This window comes from Hetaerina americana, unplaced genomic scaffold, assembly GCF_022747635.1.
Source record: "Hetaerina americana unplaced genomic scaffold, ioHetAmer1.1.p SCAF_1, whole genome shotgun sequence".
Taxonomy (NCBI): Eukaryota; Metazoa; Arthropoda; class Insecta; order Odonata; family Calopterygidae; genus Hetaerina; species Hetaerina americana.
The window spans coordinates 11,589,742-11,608,516 of record NW_027286069.1 but is presented as its reverse complement, the minus strand read 5'-3'; the positions used below and the strand labels follow the sequence as shown (position 1 = coordinate 11,608,516).

Sequence of the window (18,775 nt, the reverse complement as noted above, 5' to 3'; positions counted from 1 at the left end):
AAGCAAAACTGTACCATTCAATTTATACTATGGGGAAATGTATTCAAATATAACCTATAGTGTAATATTATGGGGATCAGCTGCTATTCCTCTAACCATCTTTAAAATGCAAAAGAATGCTAGTAGAATCATCGCCAGGAAACCTCACAATGCTCCATCAAGGCCTATTTTCCATGAAATAAATTTGCTACCACTCCTGTGCATCTACATTATATTTTTAATTCTGTACATAAAAAATAACATTAGCAACTATTCTCTTAACTCTGCCTATCATCTTCATCACGCCAAAGGAAGGCACGACATCCATCATGGGAACATAAGACCTAAAGAATTGAAATTAAGACCCAATGAAATAATCATCAGATTATATAACAAGCTACCGAAAAGTATAAATGATACTACTGGATTCAGGCATTGATGAGAAAAATATATTCAATGGAATATGTTCTACTCGGTTGACATCTCAAAAATATTCCTGATCAGTAATTTAATACTCTTAGTTTAAAGTAATGGTCATAGTGTAGTTCATATCAATGATTTTTCTAAATCGATATTTCATGCACATATTAGTCAATGTTCATAGGCTTGTGCAAAATATTATGTAACTGTGATCACCTTTTTTATAATTTTGATTGAGCCTATATCTATACTCCTGTTCCATGTGCCTTATACCATGTACATACACCACCCACCTGGTATTTTTGTATTGTGAACTTTGGGCTAATAAAATGTAATAATAATTATTGTGTGGGCCTTGGGAATGAACCACTTGGAGTTTCTAATAGCTACAATTTTTTTGTTTAACTTTTAATCTATTTCTCTTCATTTATGGTTTTTTTGACTAGGGTAACGAATTTACATTTTTTCAGAACAGAACCTTTGCGAAAGTGGTACTTTTAGCTATTTTCTATAGCATTGTATTACCATGTTTGACATTTTTGGCAACAAGAGAGGAGATGATCACCATACTATTCACATTTATTATTTAACTGCAATGTAATCCCAGATATTTACGAGAATCTAAAAACATTTTCATCCACTTCCTCTCACCCTGTTTATGACTATATGAATGTTACTTGCAATGTGTAGTGAACAAAAGATAACTACATTACATAACCCCATCCATGAGGTGAGAATCATGATAAACAAAATAAACACAACAAGGCTTTTGAGAAATAGGAGGCCACGTTAAACATTTAAAACAGGAGAGTACATTCTAGGGCAGGAAGACCAGTTTACCTAACTAGGAAGCTTTTTGGACAAGGACAGTCAAAGTATTAAGCACACAAGAATAGGAATTGCACTAAGCTTTTATGAAGAGGGATTTGATTACAAGGATCTTGACTAATGATTTCTGAAAATTTTGATATGTAGTTTTTCAAGATATGGATTTGGAGAAGAATGTAAAAGGTACAACAAATGGAAGGGAAAACAATCGAAGTACTAGTAATGTTGGGGGAGGAGAGAGTGTGTTTGGGAGAGATTCAAAGGAGATAGGATAGATGGATGCAGAGCATTTTGATTAGCAATGGACTGGTGAAGAATGTGATACAGGAGAGAATGTAAGGCAGGGGGAGAAAAAACGAGACATGTTGGACAAAATGGCAGGAGGCTGAAATTATGTGGAAATAAAGGATTTTTGTAGAGCAGGGTGTCATATTGTGTCATGTAACTTTAGAATTAGAGATGTAGGGATGGTTATTCTATGTGCCCATCCAAAAATCTTCTTTAACAGTAGATCAAAATTAATTATAATACTTAACTTGGTGCAACATCAGTTTTGCTAATATTTGCTGAAAAAAGTTAACAGAGATCTACATGGGAAGGCCAAGAAGTTCTCGGCCTGACCTAGAGATGGCGGTAGTTGCTTGAAAAATATCACTGTAATAAAGAATATGCAACCTTTAAAGCATATGTTTCAAGTTTGAAGATGCTAAGTTGTTTAGTATTTGTTTGGCAGCCATCAATAGTGAATGTTTTCGGTGAATATATGAATGTGGAGAAAATTGGTCATCGTTATGTGATACAATACATTTATTTGAAAAGCCTCAGCCCAACTAATATAAAAGCTGAACTGGATTCTGCTCCTTCATTTACAACAGTAAAATATTGAGTAGAAGAGTTTAAACGAGGCCGTACGAGCTGTCAAGACAAGCATCATATTGGTCGACCAAATGAGGCGAGGACTCCAGAAACGATGAAGAAAATCCACCAAGTGATACTAAATGATCAACGAATGAAAGTGCGCAAGCTAGCAGACATAGTAGGCATTTCAAAAGCTGTGGTACATCACACATTAACTGAAAATTTGGACATGAGAAAGCAGTGTGCAAAATGGGTGCCGCCTTTGCTCATACTCAAGTAACACCAGTGTCATAAAGATGTTTCAATTCGAGTGTTTAGCAAAGGTTCACAGCAACAAAGCTGAATTTTTGTGCCGTTTCATAACCATGGATGAAACATGGATCCTCTACTTCACACTCAAAACTAAAGTACAATCAAAACAATGGATTCAAAAGGGAGAACCGGCTCCAAAGAAGGCGAAATCATTTAATCTGTAGGCAAGGTCGGTTTTGGGATATGCGTGGGATTACTTTCATTGACTATCTTGAAAAGGAAAAACTATCAACGGCGAGTATTATGCAAACTTTTGAGCAATGTTTGAGCGAAGAAATCAAGCAAAAGCGGCTGCATTTGACTAAGAAGAAAGTGTTGTTTCATCAAGACAATGCACCAGCTCACAAATCCATTATTATAATGGCCAAATTCATGAATTAAAGTTTTAATTGCTACCTCATGCACCCTATTCGCCAGATTTAGCCCCTTCGGATTATTTTCTGTTCGCAAACTTGAAACAATGGCTCGGTGGTCAAAGATTTTCCAACTGTGATGAAGTGATGTCGGAAGTTAATGGCTATTTTGAGGAACAAGACAGGTCTTATTATAAAAAGGGTATCGAACTTTTTGAAAATCTCTGAGAAAAGTGTGTAGAGCTGAAAGGAGATTATGTTGAAAAATAAATACACTTTTTCCAGAATATTTGTGTTTTCTTTGTAAGGTCAAGAGCTTCTGGGATTATCCTTGTATGTAAATTATATAACAAAAGATTTGCATTACATTTATCCTTCTCCCTTGTGTCTTCAAATAGTTGTAAGCCCTACACTTTCCTCCATATATTTGGGTACGAGCCTTTCAGAAACAAGAATGTTTACAACCCAACAACAGACCATATCCAATTTTATGCATTCAAAACATACTAATGGAAAGTTATCACGGTTCCTAAATTATATATTTAAATAGAATCATGCTCTTTTGCCTTTTGACAGAGTACACTTTAATTCTTAGTCATTTATATCCGAGGATAACATATCTTTCCATCCAGGGGATAATTAAATTTATTTGAGGATATTATCAAAAAACTTATTAATAAAAATAATCAATAGCAAATTAATACCGGTATGAATTTCAATACATACAAAGCAGTAAAGGTGTACAGGTGAAAGTAATAAAAAAATTCCCAACACTAAGGAAACAACACAAGTGATCACACCATAGACAAGATTGAAAAACTCAATTCTTTAGTTAGTTTGCAGAGAATTCAGAAATTTAAAACAGCAATATCTTCTAATCCTCCTGCTCTCGATTAGCTCTGTGAGTTATTTATTACTTGCACAGCCATCTGTTCAACTGAAATGAGAAATTAAAAAGCAGCACTTTTACCAAGCAGATAGCTCATTAGAATGCCCCCACATTAAATGAGTGGTAGAGAAATCAAAGCGTGTTTTCATTTGGAAGTATGGACAGAACATGAAGGTGAATGCATATTAAAAAAAATAAATCTACCAAAAAGGCACATTTTCATTCATCTCAAAATGCGCATGATTTTCTAAAATGGGGCCTTGCATCCTAATAATGGTGAGTTCCTTCACTACCCCATTAAATGCTGATTCACTGAGGCTATGATAGCTCTGCTTTGCTGTATTACCATTTAATTTGGTCAACTATATAAAAATTTTCCCCTTTTATTTCTAAAAAGATTATACTACAGAAAGAGATAACCCTGAATGAAATCTCAAGCTGCATATTATTTTGAAATGAAGTAGCTATGGCAGAAGTATTAACCACCTAGCAAAGTTATGAGTGGAACATATTGTTAGTGAGCATATTAGTGAAACATTCTGCCAAAATGAGCATACTAATAGTGTGAAACATAATCATGAATGACGCCCTTAAGGCAAAAGGGTAATTTGCACAGAAGGAAGAGCTAATTAGAATTCAAGGAAAACATTATTCAGGTAACATGTAGTTCATTATTAGGGATATTGAACATCAAAAGAGTAAAATTTGTAAAAGTACTCACCCAAGACAAATTCAGACCTTTAGAATGTAGAGATAAGAGCAACAGGTTGAAAGCTGACGCCAAATTTAAGTTTTAGTAATGTGAGTCATATGAATGTATGTACATATTAACATAAAATATGTGACAGTGGGAAGTAATTTACTTCCTACTTTTTCAAATATTTTGTCAGACTGGCATTCCCCTTTGTCGATAGTTTCCTCTTTGAATTTGATACTGATGGCTCGCTTCCAGAAACTCTCTTTTTACTTTGTCCTGTAGGCTTTTTTCCAGTCTCTGTAATCAAGAAAAATGTAAATAGCATCAAATAAGATGAGAATCAACCATTAATACCCAAGTGAGAATCGTATTAATCAAAAGGTCAATCAATTAATAAGAATAGCTTGCTGCACAGTATATTTGAGTCGAACTACTTTCTTCTCCATGACTTCCTTTAAATAGTTGATAAAAATAATTTTGTACATATAATGCTAATCAGCAATCACTATTTGATCAGAGTAAACATATACCTCATGCGGCACTAACACAATCAATTCTCAATTGATCAATCTTTGACTGAAATCAGCATGGCAATCATCAATAGATGTATAATACCTTTATCATCTTTGTCTTCTGCATTCAATCTCTGCTTATTACTTTTATAAGCTGCAGACATTCTTTGTATATTTAACTTGGATACTGTTTCATGGATGACAATTCTTTTTGGATAGTCAACACCGATTATACATCCAGCAGCCTTCTGAACTGACAGTGGGGCATCCCATGGCTCATAGATATACTGGGGTGGAAATTTGGCCAACTTAGGGATGTACTTCCTGAAAAAATCAACCTCTTTTATGAATGGAAATTATACTACATGTGGTTACCTAATTTAATACATGGAACATCTCCGTGCAGTACAAGGTGTGATCAAAAAAAAAAGCAGACTGGTTTTATTCTGCGCTGTAGGTTCACAGATCGAAACAAGACACAGTGCGCCATCTAGCGACACATCTGACGACTAAAACGAGAGGTGTTGCGTTTGTTTACGTCAAGTTGTCACGCAGCAGCAGAGGTACGTGCCTTAACCTGTTCGTTGCCCCGTGCACCGCAGCAATGAAGGAGCTACAGGAACAGCATGTGTGATGAAACCTGGGTTTACGGTTATGATGCTTAGACAAAGGCCCTGTCTTCTCAGTGGAATGGTCCTCATTCTCAGCTACCAAAGAAAGCTCGAATGCCCCGGTTCAATGTGAAGGTCATGCTGGCGTGTTTCTTCGATTGGCAAGGGCTGATTCATTACGAATACGTCCCTCAAGGTCAAACAGTCAACAAAGATTTCTACTTAAAGGTTATGAAGAGGCTGAGGGTCGTAGTGAGCCGAAAGAGGCCGCACATGAGGAGAAACAATGCATGGTATTTTCACCACAATAACGTGCGGGCTCACATGGTGATGTTCATGACCGAGTTTTTCACCAGAACCGGAACATCCGTGATCCAGCAGCCACCCCTACTCTCCAGATGTGGCTCAATCAGACTTTTTTTTTGTTTTCAAAGTTAAAATCAACCTTGAAAGTGTGCCGATTCGACTCTATTGCAGGCATTAAAACTAATTGTATGGTGGACCTGAAGAGGATGCTTAAGGCAGCTTACCAGGCAGGGTTAGAAAGCTGGAAGACATGTTGGCAAAGGTGTGTCGTCAGCTAAGGGATGAACTTTGAGGGCGACAAGTTTGATTAAGCTCTATCCGTCAAAATAAACAAGTTATAAAATCAGTCCTGTCTTTTTTTGATCACACCTTGTATGCTTAATAAAAGCATTTTTAACGTGAGATGTGTGCAGTGATTAGTAATATCAACAGTAATATGGAATTATAGTAATGACTCATTAATCAATAATTACTCTAATTGAAATGGCATGCATGAAAGAGTAGCAACTCAGAGAGAATCTGGAAACAATTGTAGATATTTTAGTGAGGCATTTCTGATATAAAAATTTGGTTTATAACACTGTCAATATGAACGAGAGGCAAATGTCTTGGGAGGCAATGGTTTAATTTTACATGATTGATTTAAAAGATGTTTAATAAAGATTAAATAGAAAAATTACACATGCCTATAATATCAAAATAAGAGTTCTTCGACACTAAAAAAATAACAGAAAATACTGGGACACCAACATGATAATATTTTCTTTCCTCCCTCCAAGTAATTCACCATGAGCTAGTGGCAGCTGTTAGCATTCACGTAACACAATTTTGAGAAGTACTGCTCTATGGAATAAACATAATTCATTCTAACTAGCCCATTTATTATGCGACTGTCTAACTCGGAGGTAAAAGCTGTTACAGATTTATCATAAAATCATGACATGTGACGAGATTAGATGTTTTAAACTCTTGAAATACAGCACCTGAAAAATCACCACATATGTCAATTTCCACAGTAAACTTAAACAGAAAATTTAAAAGAAGATTTTATGACCACATACAAGATGGTTGACATTACCCAATCTGAGCATTTCCTTACTTTTCCAGGTTCAGCCAAATAAAACCCTGGACTTAATAAGACATGGTGAGAAACAGAGCACCTATGCGTCAGCTATGTGAGATAAGCCCACTCAAAAAGTCAAATGTCCACAAGGAGACTGCGAATGGGTAATATGCATGGAAATCTATTACGAATTCTCTTGACATTCATTAATACTTCATTGAAGACCTCAAAGAGTAGTACCAAGCAGCATTACTGATCCCAGGGCTGCAACTATGGAGAGAAAAGAGGGTTGTGGGGCATGTTTGCCTGGGTGCCACATTAGGACAAGGGGTGCTAAGTTCAGACAAAATAGTTTCTTCATACGAAATGTTCCTTGGCACTTAATAGTTCAAACATCAAAAAACATGCACAATTTGTATGGGGGCACTGCGACCTCTGGAATTAAATTTCACCTTATATAGTCCCCCAGTTTATCTGTCTTCTTCCCAAAAGCTACTGGGCTATAAACACGGAAAAATTGATGGAAAAATGCAGAGGCTGAGAGCCACATCCAATTGCCAGCATTCAAAGCCCAGTCAGCATCCAAGAGCAGTTCTTCAAATACCTGTATAAAAGAATCACCAACCTATTAGTGGCATCATATAATTGGATTTAGTCAAATGTTTGGGTCACAGGACTTAAAAAAAAAAATTTATTATGAAATTAATGTTTAGCTGAAGTATAATATGTTTACATGCCAGTTGTACAAGGAACAATCATATTCAAGTTTTGGATAATTTTTTATTAATAGATGATTTTCCAAAAGCTAGCCTATCAACATCTATTAAAAATTGATGAGTGTTTTTATGGCCAGGAGTAATTCTTGTGCACCAAGGTTTTCTGTTTATAAGTACTTCCAGAGATGAAACAGTTTTGAATAATAATTGCCAAATAAATTTTCTCATACAATTGGATGGCACCAAACTTTGCTATGGTAAACATTAAAATGCATAGTGAACTCTTAGAAGTACTTTTTGTCCTTCCTCCCAGGAGATCCATAGGTCACCTCGGGTGAGAAAACAAGCAACAGCATGCCTGGCAAGATGATGAATCCACCCCTCCAATCGAAGCTGAGTCATTATGGCATCAATAAAAGGATAACCAGTCTTTCCCTGAAAGATAAAACATAGACTGATTACAGGAGAAACTCAAGTAACTGAAATTTTGCTAGTAAACAATACATACATGTTCAATTCAACAAGAGACTGTTGGGTTAACAATCTCTAAGAATTTCTACATACTCTCAAATAACTAATTTTTACCCTACAACAGTGAATGGAATTATAATTGGAAGAGCTGTATGCTCCTATACAATCATATTACCAAAATTATTGCCACAAATTGACAATTTCCACTATGAAACCTGGTATGGTACAGAAGATATGACATAGCTGACAACCTGAGCAGCAGATTTTCTGAGTAGCAGCCTTTGTGAAATTAGAGAGAGAGCATAAGGAAAGGAATTGTTTCTCCTTACTATACTGTCAATAAATGACTTTTACACGACACAGAGCTTATTTAGAGGTGAGCTCCTTCACCTAAAAAAAATAATAATTTGATGGATTGCAATGATATCGTTACAAAATTCATCTCCCTGAAATAATTACACTGATGTGTTTTCAGATTAATCAATCATTTTTCAGTAAGCTCAGATTTCTAGTACTATACTGATCAGGGAATAACAGACAACACATGAACATACTCAACTGGCTTATGCTTCACTGGAATCTATATTATTTTATTGTACACCCAATAGGTTTTTATGAGTCAGCTATTAAACTTTCCATTTGAGGACAATTTAAAATAGAGTACATTGCCTGCAGACGATTCTGTTTCATGATTAATATAAAATGAATTACCATGGTCCAGGCTGCTAAAAGTTCTGGTTTATTTTCCCATGGAACTTGACAGCATACTGCATTGCCCTTCATACGATCAAAATTTGCTGTTCCAGATGCAACCACATAGTAAAATTCTCTCCAAATCAGCTGCCCAATCAAGGACACAGGAGGCTGTGAAACACGGCTTTGTCCCTTTATTACCTTCAATAAAAACATGGCAATAATGCATAAATCCAGTTAGAAAGTATACTGAACTCTGCTAACCCCAAAAACTCATGACACATTTTTCAAAACATTTCCGGGAAAAGTTAATGGAATTATTTCATTTAGTGAACAGATGAGACACATTGTTTTCACACAAAACCATACATACATACAGTGTAGTATGTACATTCACTTGAAAAGTTTTTGCAAAAAATTGAATGCCACTACTTATGACCATTCTACAAATCTCTAGTATGATGATGATGCAGGGAATTTGCATTTATGGAAATGAACATTTAAAGTTACAACCTGAGTCCAATTGTGGACATAAAACACCCATGGACCAACACACTGATGTCCATACTTTCACAATGTTTCACCAAAACATGTATTGAGGTTCACAAGGTCAAATATATCCCTAAGATTTCTTGATTACTATTAAGGGAGAATAGGACTGAATTGATTGTTTGGCTAATTGCAGACATGATAGATCTCTCATGGATAAAGCCATTTTGACAAGAAGAATGTAGATCATGTCTTTCCAAGCAAGAGAAGAACTTAAAAAAAATGACTTCCTCAAACACCTAACAAAATGTGCCTTGTACTACATTGAAACTGTAATTATTCAAGACATTCAGGGAGCCTTTTTTTGCTTATTGAGACTACTTTGGATGTTTCAATTTTTCAAGAAAAATATGAGAGAGAGAGTCACATGAAAACTGAACACCCACTACAACAACCACTCCGCACACCAAAAAGGACATAATAACCCAACAGCTGAGTGCATCTGGTAGTTGTCACCATGCAGTTCTCCTACCACAGTGGAGAGTATCGATACGTAAAAAGCTAGCATCTAGCAGACTGTGTGCTGTGGCGGATGTTCGGTTTTAATTTAACTCCTACTAGACTGGAATTCCTTTAGTAAATGGGGAAATATTAAAGTAAATATTAAAATATCACAATCATAATTCTATGGTATTTTAACAAAAAGGTCATAGTATACCTGAGAACAACACTCTTAAACTGGAATACTTACCTCTTTCAATTGGTAATAAAAAGTTCGAGCAGAAAGGCACCCAAACTTGAGGTAAGGGCTGAGAACAGTTGTGCTTGGCTCCAAGCTATTGGGAGAAGTATAAGGCTTTTCAAATTTACAAATCCAATCCTAAAAGGAAAAAAATGAAGTACTCAATTGCCATCATGAACTATTTTCCATGGATCAATATAAAAAATCATTTTAAATAAAATGAAACATTTGACATTTTCTGAAAAAAATTCTGATCAAATGCTATTTTCCAATCATAAGATTAATATGTTCAAATAAATTAAATAGGAATCACCAAAAGATTTACATATTTTCAATTTGTTAACAATAATCACACTTTGGTTTTCCCATAAATTAAGCACCCATATAAAAAGATGAGAACTATGCAGTGAGACAAAGTATAGTGGAAGGTATGAGAAATAATAATAGATATCAAATTTCATTAAATCATTGTCTATGAAGTACTATTATCATTTAGGGTGCCTACCCCTTAAGGTAGGTATTGATGCATACACAGACTATGCAGGATTACATTTCTAGTACTACCTTACATGACACTAAAGAACATTAACGCAAACAATTATTATTAACACTATTCTGGTGGGCTGGAGTAGGTTTTTTATGAACTGTGGTACTACACACTACTGTACTCCTAAGCCCTAAAAACCATTCTTAAAGCTCCTCATAATGTTTACTGCAGATAGAGATATAAAGGAGCCGGCACAATAATTTATAGCACTGGGGAAGTCTTCCCTATCTTGCCACCAGGAATGCCTTCTTGTTGATGAGAGCTCTTGCTACATGTGCTCAAGTTTGGCTCTCTCACTTTACTTAACTTTTACATTTGTTTTGAACATCTTTCTGATGGCCGACTGCTTTAAATTGACAGTTTTTATTCAGCTAATTTTCAAAACAGCTTGGCTGGGCTTAAGGTGCTGCTACTAGAATCATTTTTAATTTTATCAAAGCTTAATCACTCAGTGATGAATGATTACTGCAGGCTCATTTTACGCTTAAATTATCATTTGGTATGGCTTGGTCATGAGTGAAAATGTGTATGAACTAGTTTGTTAGGGAAAATATGCAAAAGGGGTTAGCAACAAATTGGTGGTGAAAACTTTTGGATATCCAACATGACATGGGAATAGGCTAAAATAATTTGACCATTCATAAATAATAGCATTTTACTCACTTATCTAAGCCCAGAGTGAAAAAGTCCATGTCTTTTCATGTGCTACTTCAAGTCTTCTTTCACAGTGATATCCAATTTCACCTACGCTGATAAGTACCAGATGTTCGCTATTGTTTATGTGATTTGACCTGGTACTGAAATGCCCACTGCCTCATAGCGGGCATATTTGAAGAGATATAAGAAAAGTGTTTAGCATCTATTATTATAAGTAACTTTGGTATCCCAATCAAATGAAGTTGCTACCACTTCAATATGAGCTAAAATAATCTGTCAATTTATAAACAACAGTTTTGCTCTATATTCTTAGCATGAAGTGAAAAAATCAGGAGCCTTAAATGTGCTTTTTAAAATTCTCTTTCACCTGATGGTATATCATTTTACCTACATTGAGTAGTTCCCAAGATAATAGTTGATTTTTATAAAACGTTATATCTTATGGCATTAATAATGCGAGTCTATTTTGGGAAGAATCATCTCCTCTTTTATGTATTGATATTATTTTCCTGCAACTGAAGATAAGGGGAAGAGGAAAAAACTAGGAAGAACTGCTTTAGCTCTAAAAAACAAAAAGATTGGATATTTTATGCTATATGGCTTAATTTTAGAGATAAATATATGATTCAAAATACAAAGTTACTATGTTTGTGAATCCCCACCAGATACACAAAATAAAAATCATCTTTCTGGGTACAGGGTCAGGGTATTAGGTACCGTTGAAAGTTAAGAAAGGAGAGACCTTAGCTCGACCCACTTGCAGCAGAAAGGTTCTTTTCTATATGAACAGACAACACCAGCCTTAATTCCATCCAACATAGCCTACTTTCTTCCCTTGACCTCATTTAACTATTATACATCTACATATATCACAGTGTTCAACACTCTACTGCCACTAAACATGCTCTGTATCCACTTTTCCTGCCTTCTTCGAATTACTTCATAAACCTTCTCCACCCACATCAAGAACTTCATTTTTCTTTCCATCCATTTCCTTTTACCATTCTTATTCAGACCTGCATCTCAAATACTTCCGACCTACTCTTATCCTCATGCCTCAAATATCAAGTTTCCATGTCACAAAAACTATGCTTAAACTGAATTGTCGATGAAAGTTATACAAAGCTTGGAGCAAATTTTATAAATAATATTCTCCAATTTTTCGCATGGTCACTCTATCACCAATCCAATGGAGAACTAGTGCAGATATTGACTCCATCATCATTATTTGAACAACTAATTCTCATGGCTAGACAGGTTAAATAGCAGTTTGTTCTCAATTTTTTCCACTAGGTGTACTCAACAGCTGCAGCATACTCTACGAGTCAATTAACACACTTGAAAAAGTTCTAATATTATAAATACATTCCATTTTATAACTTCCATTCTTATCAATCCTCACTATATCTCCATCTCAATTTCGCTTAATTTCCTACGATTCCTAACAGCATCTCCTGCTTGATTCTTCCTAACTTTCCTGACCAAAACATGATCCTAACATTCCAAGTCCCTTCTCTACTGGTGACCATCCTATCGTCTTACTTTCTCCAGATGTCTTGTGCATGACTGGGCAAGGATTTCATGTAATGACAACCATAGAGGTCTGGGCTTCCTAGTGACCTGCATGACACAACTGTATGCTAAGTTCCAAAGTTACCACCATTGATTACCATGTTTGTGCCATCATAATTGCTTGGGAAAAATAACCGAGGTTATTTCCTCCCTAAATTGTGCTTTTAATGCACCACCATTACTTTACATTACCGCACTGGGATTACATAAATTTTTCAGCCCCTTCACCATGACTATCTTTAATCTGCCACCTATCATCCAATCTACGTGACATGGGTTGCCCTACCAAGAGTAATTGTCATTACTCCCACCAGCATACCTCTAGGGACAGTCACAGCATAGGGAAAGCTTATTCACAAGTCAAGGGTGTAGTCCAGGGGAGGGAGCACACAACAGAATGTCACAAGCACCAATTGAAGATGCTGGTATAAATATCAATCAGTCAAAAGGGTCATGTTCTTAAGTCATTACTTCACGAGTTCACAAAATGAACAGCAATTCAAAATTTAAATACAAATTTTTGTTTGTTTTTGATTTATTTGTCATAAATATACCCACCTTTCTAGATATGTACTTCTTGAGTCTTTTAAGAGCCTCAGTTTCTCCACCAGGATAGAGTGTCGGCCCCATAGTCTCTTCCTTCACTCCTAAATCATGCAGTGTGGGAATACTAAAATCTGGACCTCCAGGTATCTCAGTATGATTAACATTTGTCATATTTTCAACTAAACAGTGTTTAGGAAATTTGTCAGGCATAGGAGCAGGATTTGAAGGTGGGCCAATTCCATTTATTACCGAGAGAAACTTTTGGTAAGTTAAAGGTGGTCGACCAAGATTGGCGCTGATAACTCTATAACAAATGAGTAACACTTTTACTAACAGGCAGTAAAACAACTAAGCTGCTCTTGGTAATTTGTAATTACCATTTTACAACAAATACAGGACTAATACTCACGTTTCAGTATCATACAATGTATGAGACACCTTCTGTTTGATGCAAACTCCAGCAGCTTTTGCTAATGCCTCAATACGCTCATCTCTTTCACGAGCATACGGCTCTATGTCCAACTCAAATGTGAGCAATTTTACATTCCATACACGAAAAGCAATTGGTAACACCTCCTCAGGTTTTCCTTTCAAAACATAAAGCCTTAAAGAGATTTACAAAAAAAATTATGACTGATTTTCAAAAATCCCTGTACAATATTTTCAATGGTGGCTAGACTAAAAAAAAGTACAAAGTGAAAACATTGCCTTCAAATCTTTTATAGTTTCATACTGAAATCCTAATATTATCACAAATTCTCCAAGTGATGGCTCCAAACCTTTCTGCAGACTCAACCAAATGTTAAGAACTGCTGACCAAGAAATGTTGAAGTTTTAATATTTAATTCTGAAATTAGCTACAAATAAATAATTAAGAAACTAAATTAGTCTTAAGAAACATTTTTCATTGATTAGTACACAAAGCTACTGCCATACCGTGAGCCCATCTTTCGCAAATTTTCATCGAGGTTAGCCAAAGACTGCTGAAGGAAGCGCCACCTGTTCGGTCCAACACACATCTTCTTGACAATCCATGGATCAAGAATAAAAACTGGGCGAAGAGTACAATGCTCTCCACTGACCTAATCATAAAAGAACATGCTGTAATCAATACACTAACAACATTTGTGTCAAATCTTAAGTTTTTCTTTGAGGTTAAGAGACTACTAAAAGAAAAGCTTTTTTATTATCAGCACAAAAAATTGTTTTTAATTGGATTTGACAAGATACTTGTGCAGAATGTAATGCCGGTGAAAGAAAATTTCCCATTGATATGCCCTCCAGTCATGCATTAGTGCACTTGCAATATGGCCTAAATAGTGATTGCATGTCTAACATACCAGATATAAAAATATGTGTTTCATGCTCGTTCTTCGTCCTATTATTTTCTGGTCTCAGTTTATTATTTACATCTTTTTACTTCCTTCTTCCTATTTCTGATTTTGCATATTTTCAATTTCTGTTCTTATCCATCCTTCTAATCATCAACAGTAATCTATGGTTTCCTTGTCCTTTTCCTGAGGCTTATTTTTCAGCTCAATAGCCTTTTTTGATGTTTACCAATTTCTCTTCTTTGGTACCAAGCTCCTTGTTGCTTCATACTGTTCCTAAATCTGGGCTTAGCTATAATATAGTCCAACTTATACCTTCCTATCATTTTCCATATTTACCTATGCCTTTTCTGGTGTCTAAACCAAGTGTTTGTTATGATTAACCCCTTTCTCCTGCATAACTCTATTGCTTTCTCTCCATGACCATTTCTTATCCCTAAACCATAGTCCCCGGTCTCAGTACCACCTCTCCCTTCTCCCACCATCACGTTCCATTCTCCCATCACTATCAAATATTCTTTTCCAGGAACAATTATTCATTATGAGGGTAAAAAGAAACTTAACAATTCCACAATAAAGATTTAATATTTTACGACCATGGTTTCGATGCTGCGCATCTTTATCAGGCAACATACATCAACATTTTTCCAACTTACATAGTCTGGCTCCAAGAGGGGAGTAAGGGAGAGGGGGTAAGTTGAGTTTAGGTGCAGCAACCTATAATTGGTCTAGGGGAGGGGGAGGGTATGTATTGGAAGGTTATTGGATCAAATTTGTGAAAGTTTATATTAATTAAATGATCATTAAATGAAGAACACAATGTAACACTCCACGGTTCTCAGGAATAGCGGTGGAAAAAAAACAAGCACATAGTGTCCTACATTTAATTAGGGGGGGGGGGTGTTTGTCTACATTGGTTTGACCTTTATGACGGACGATGATTATCACTGCCTTGGTGGGGGTAGGTTTGGTGTAGAAAGATATTGAAGTCTTTAAAGAATTTTAGGAGGGGGGTATGAGAGAGGTATAATGTTTCATTGACCACCACAGACCTGTTAGACTGAAGGGATTGCCAAATTTCTAACTCCTCCAAAGCATTCAACCTGCATCATTTCATTTGAGTGTGAAGAATGTCTGTTGTGAAGTTACTGGTGTGTTTTTTATCTAAGAGGTGTTTGGCAAATTGGGATTTTTTGTCTTCCTTGGTGAAGTATGAACGGTGTTCTTTCATCCTAATATCAAATGTCCTCCGTCTGTCCAATATAGATGGCATTGCAGTCCGCACAATTGAGTTTATAAGCCCCACTTTATTGCATTATGTCAATTTTGTCTTTGGGTGAACCTATGTTTTTTAAAGTATGTGTGCTGTAAAAAGCTGCGTTAATTTTGTTTTTGGAGAGTATTTGTGGTATCCTGAGTGAAATGTGGCCAAGAAATGGAATTCTTCGCCATTGGTGCTCGTCAAGTTTAGAAGTGTGGTATCTGGATTTCAGGGCTATCTCGGTTTGTTTTCTGTTGTACATGTTGTCAATCATTATTTCCCTGTAACCGTTGTTGACTGCAATTTGTTTTATAATACGGACTTCCTCTAGTTCGTTATGTGGTGACATTGGTATATTGCATACCCTTTGTAACATGGAATGACAGTGCGTTTTTGTGAATGGTGATGCTTGGATGTGGAGTGGATAATTTGGCCGGAGTAACACTTTTTTCAGTAAATAGAAAAGCCAAACCTTTGATTAATTATTTTTACAGTTAAATCTAGGAAATTTAAGGCACCGTCTGTTTCCAGCTCAGTTATGAATTGTATACATACATTTTAGAATTTAACAGAGTCAAAAAATTGTCTTCCAGATCCAGTCCATGTTGCTTCCATGTTTACTTCTACTAATATTATTCTATCAGTCACTTGTTCTATGCTTACTATGCTTCATCCTATCTTTTTCTTCAGCATTGCAGCCACCCCTTGCAGGCTTCTTCCCTCTCCAACGTATATAATTCTATAACTATTGCTCCAATTATCCCCACTATATTTCCATCTCACTGTGCACAACTCTAAAATATCCATTATTCCTCTCTTGCTTTATTCTCCATAATTTTCTTGTCCACAACATTGCCCTTACTTTCCAAAGCCCTATTTTGGTCCTCTTCTGTGCTGCTGCTATTGTATTGCAAGGATTTTATCAGAAGATGACCATTGAGCCCCGACTCTCCAACTGCCATGGACAACACACCCATTTGGGTCGAGCCTCATGGTTGCTAGAACCCATTGTTCCTGTAGTATCCATCATAACTTTCTTAGGATAAATAATTGAGGAGTTTTCTGACTGCATTCCTCAATTGTGTTTTTAATGTGACACTACCACTTTAATGAAGAAGGTTTTAACAGATATTTTCCAATGGAAATGACAAAACACCAAGGTTTCTAATTACAATGTCATGACTGGAACATTTCCTATTTTGAAGTAGGTCACCAGAATCTTAAGCGACAAGGAATCATATCTGGTAATATTTTGAATCTGGACCAACTTTAATAGCATGCTTAGAATGCTAAATTCTATCCTTTACAACCATGCCCTCTCAAACATTGTGCACTTGAACCCAGATGAAAGGGGATCAGGATGGTGTGGTGGCTGGTAAATGTACCACCTTCCCACCCAGGCTCGAATCCTAGAGACAGCAGATCTTTATTAGTGGTATCCCAATCCCTACTTGAGGTGCATTGGGTGGAGCACTTTGATTGAGTATGCCATCCATCGGATGGGATGTTAAGCTGTGGACTCCTTGGTGCCTTTCCTTAAGAGTAAGTAAATGTCGACCCCCAGGTTCTCTCCACCCTTTCTCCACTCCTATCCATCCCTAATGGCAAAAATGCCCTCAGCTATCTGTCGCCACCCCTCAAGCTAATACTTGAGCCCACAAACCAAAAACGGCGTGGCATCAGACTAAGGTTACTTCACGGTTTTTTAAAGAATTTATTTGTAGTTTATAGTCTGTCCTGTTTGAATCAATAAAAGTTATTCGAAATTAATTTTGCCACATTATTAAAAATATCTTAATCAAAATTTCATTTAGAAATACCAATTAAATTGTTCGATCAATATAATAAGAACTAACCACGAAACCTGACTCCTGAATCTCTAATTAGAAAATGTCTAAGTTGTGGAATTAGTTCATTTCCGCGGCGTCTTCATTTACAGCCACAAACTTCCAAAAAAATTAATACTTCTACTGACTTCTGAGGCAAGTCAGCAAGAATTCTCAGTTTCTACTGGTTGCTATTAAATATCCATTTTAAGTTAAAATACTTTATAACAGCAAAGATTTGATGACAGTAAAGGCTTGGGTAGGTAGCCCGTCATGCTGATGCACCGTCATACCTTCGAAGCATGACTTTAACGGAGCTTGACGAAACAAGTAAGTAGACGGCCTCGGTATTTCCGCATCTAGATTGTTCAGCTTTAAGTGTGAATATTGTACATTCGTAAAATGTTGTACGTCAATACACCAATTGACATTTAGGCAATGTTGTCAACTGTTAAGCAGATAATCCCGGAGTAAATTTATTTTACTTAATCAAAAATATACGATAAATACATATTCATTTACAGATGGGTATCGTTGTAGAAGACTGAACAAAAACAAAACTGAAATACAATAAAGAGTTGGTTCTAGTTTCTTCTATCGAGGGAAACAACTTATACGATTCATACCGGTATATAATAAATTAAATATTTATATAAAATCAGTGCTTTATGCTAGTTTATGACGACAAGAGTAAGACTTTAATGTACTATGTAAACCGAAAAAAATTTTTAACTGCATGAAAGGAACACAGACTGAAGTTAAAGCTTAACCCACCTTTTCTGTAGCAGATAACAAAGCTGGATTATCATGAATTCTGAGGCCTTTGCGAAACCAATGTATGGCAGAGCCACTCATATTGATCACCAAACCTTAAATGGTAATGTTTCAAGAATGGTATTCCTAAAGTAACTGAGAGAGCACACGCCACTACAAATAAAATAATATGATTCAGATTGGCAGAGCAGCTTTCCCTTACTGGTATGGTAATTGTAAAACAGATCCTTAATAGCAAGTCTACTTGCTAATGGCTAAACTAGTGTTCGCCTTCCATTAAACGAGGAAAACAGTGAAATTTCAAAACTCTCGCCAAATTCAA

The 18,775-nt window shown here is 36.0% G+C and overlaps 1 protein-coding gene across 2 annotated transcripts; it reads right to left on the bottom strand.

Annotated features, from left to right (window-relative positions):
• Positions 1-3,447: 3,447 nt before the first annotated feature.
• phr6-4 ((6-4)-photolyase) lies at positions 3,448-18,750 on the bottom strand. 2 transcript variants are annotated; one of them, XM_071598526.1, is made up of 12 exons: positions 18,656-18,713; positions 18,454-18,548; positions 14,198-14,343; positions 13,671-13,865; positions 13,274-13,565; positions 9,949-10,077; positions 8,727-8,909; positions 7,839-7,979; positions 7,281-7,432; positions 4,952-5,172; positions 4,361-4,633; positions 3,448-3,687 (listed from the first exon to the last, which is right to left on the bottom strand). In XM_071598526.1, exons 2-11 carry the CDS (start codon positions 18,532-18,534, stop codon positions 4,506-4,508), a joined length of 1,668 nt encoding a protein of 555 aa, XP_071454627.1. In that variant the 5' UTR covers positions 18,535-18,548; positions 18,656-18,713; the 3' UTR covers positions 3,448-3,687; positions 4,361-4,505. The 2 variants fall into 2 exon arrangements, with proteins under 2 accessions (XP_071454627.1, XP_071454618.1); XM_071598517.1 differs by having other exon boundaries at positions 18,454-18,750.
• Positions 18,751-18,775: the final 25 nt, after the last annotated feature.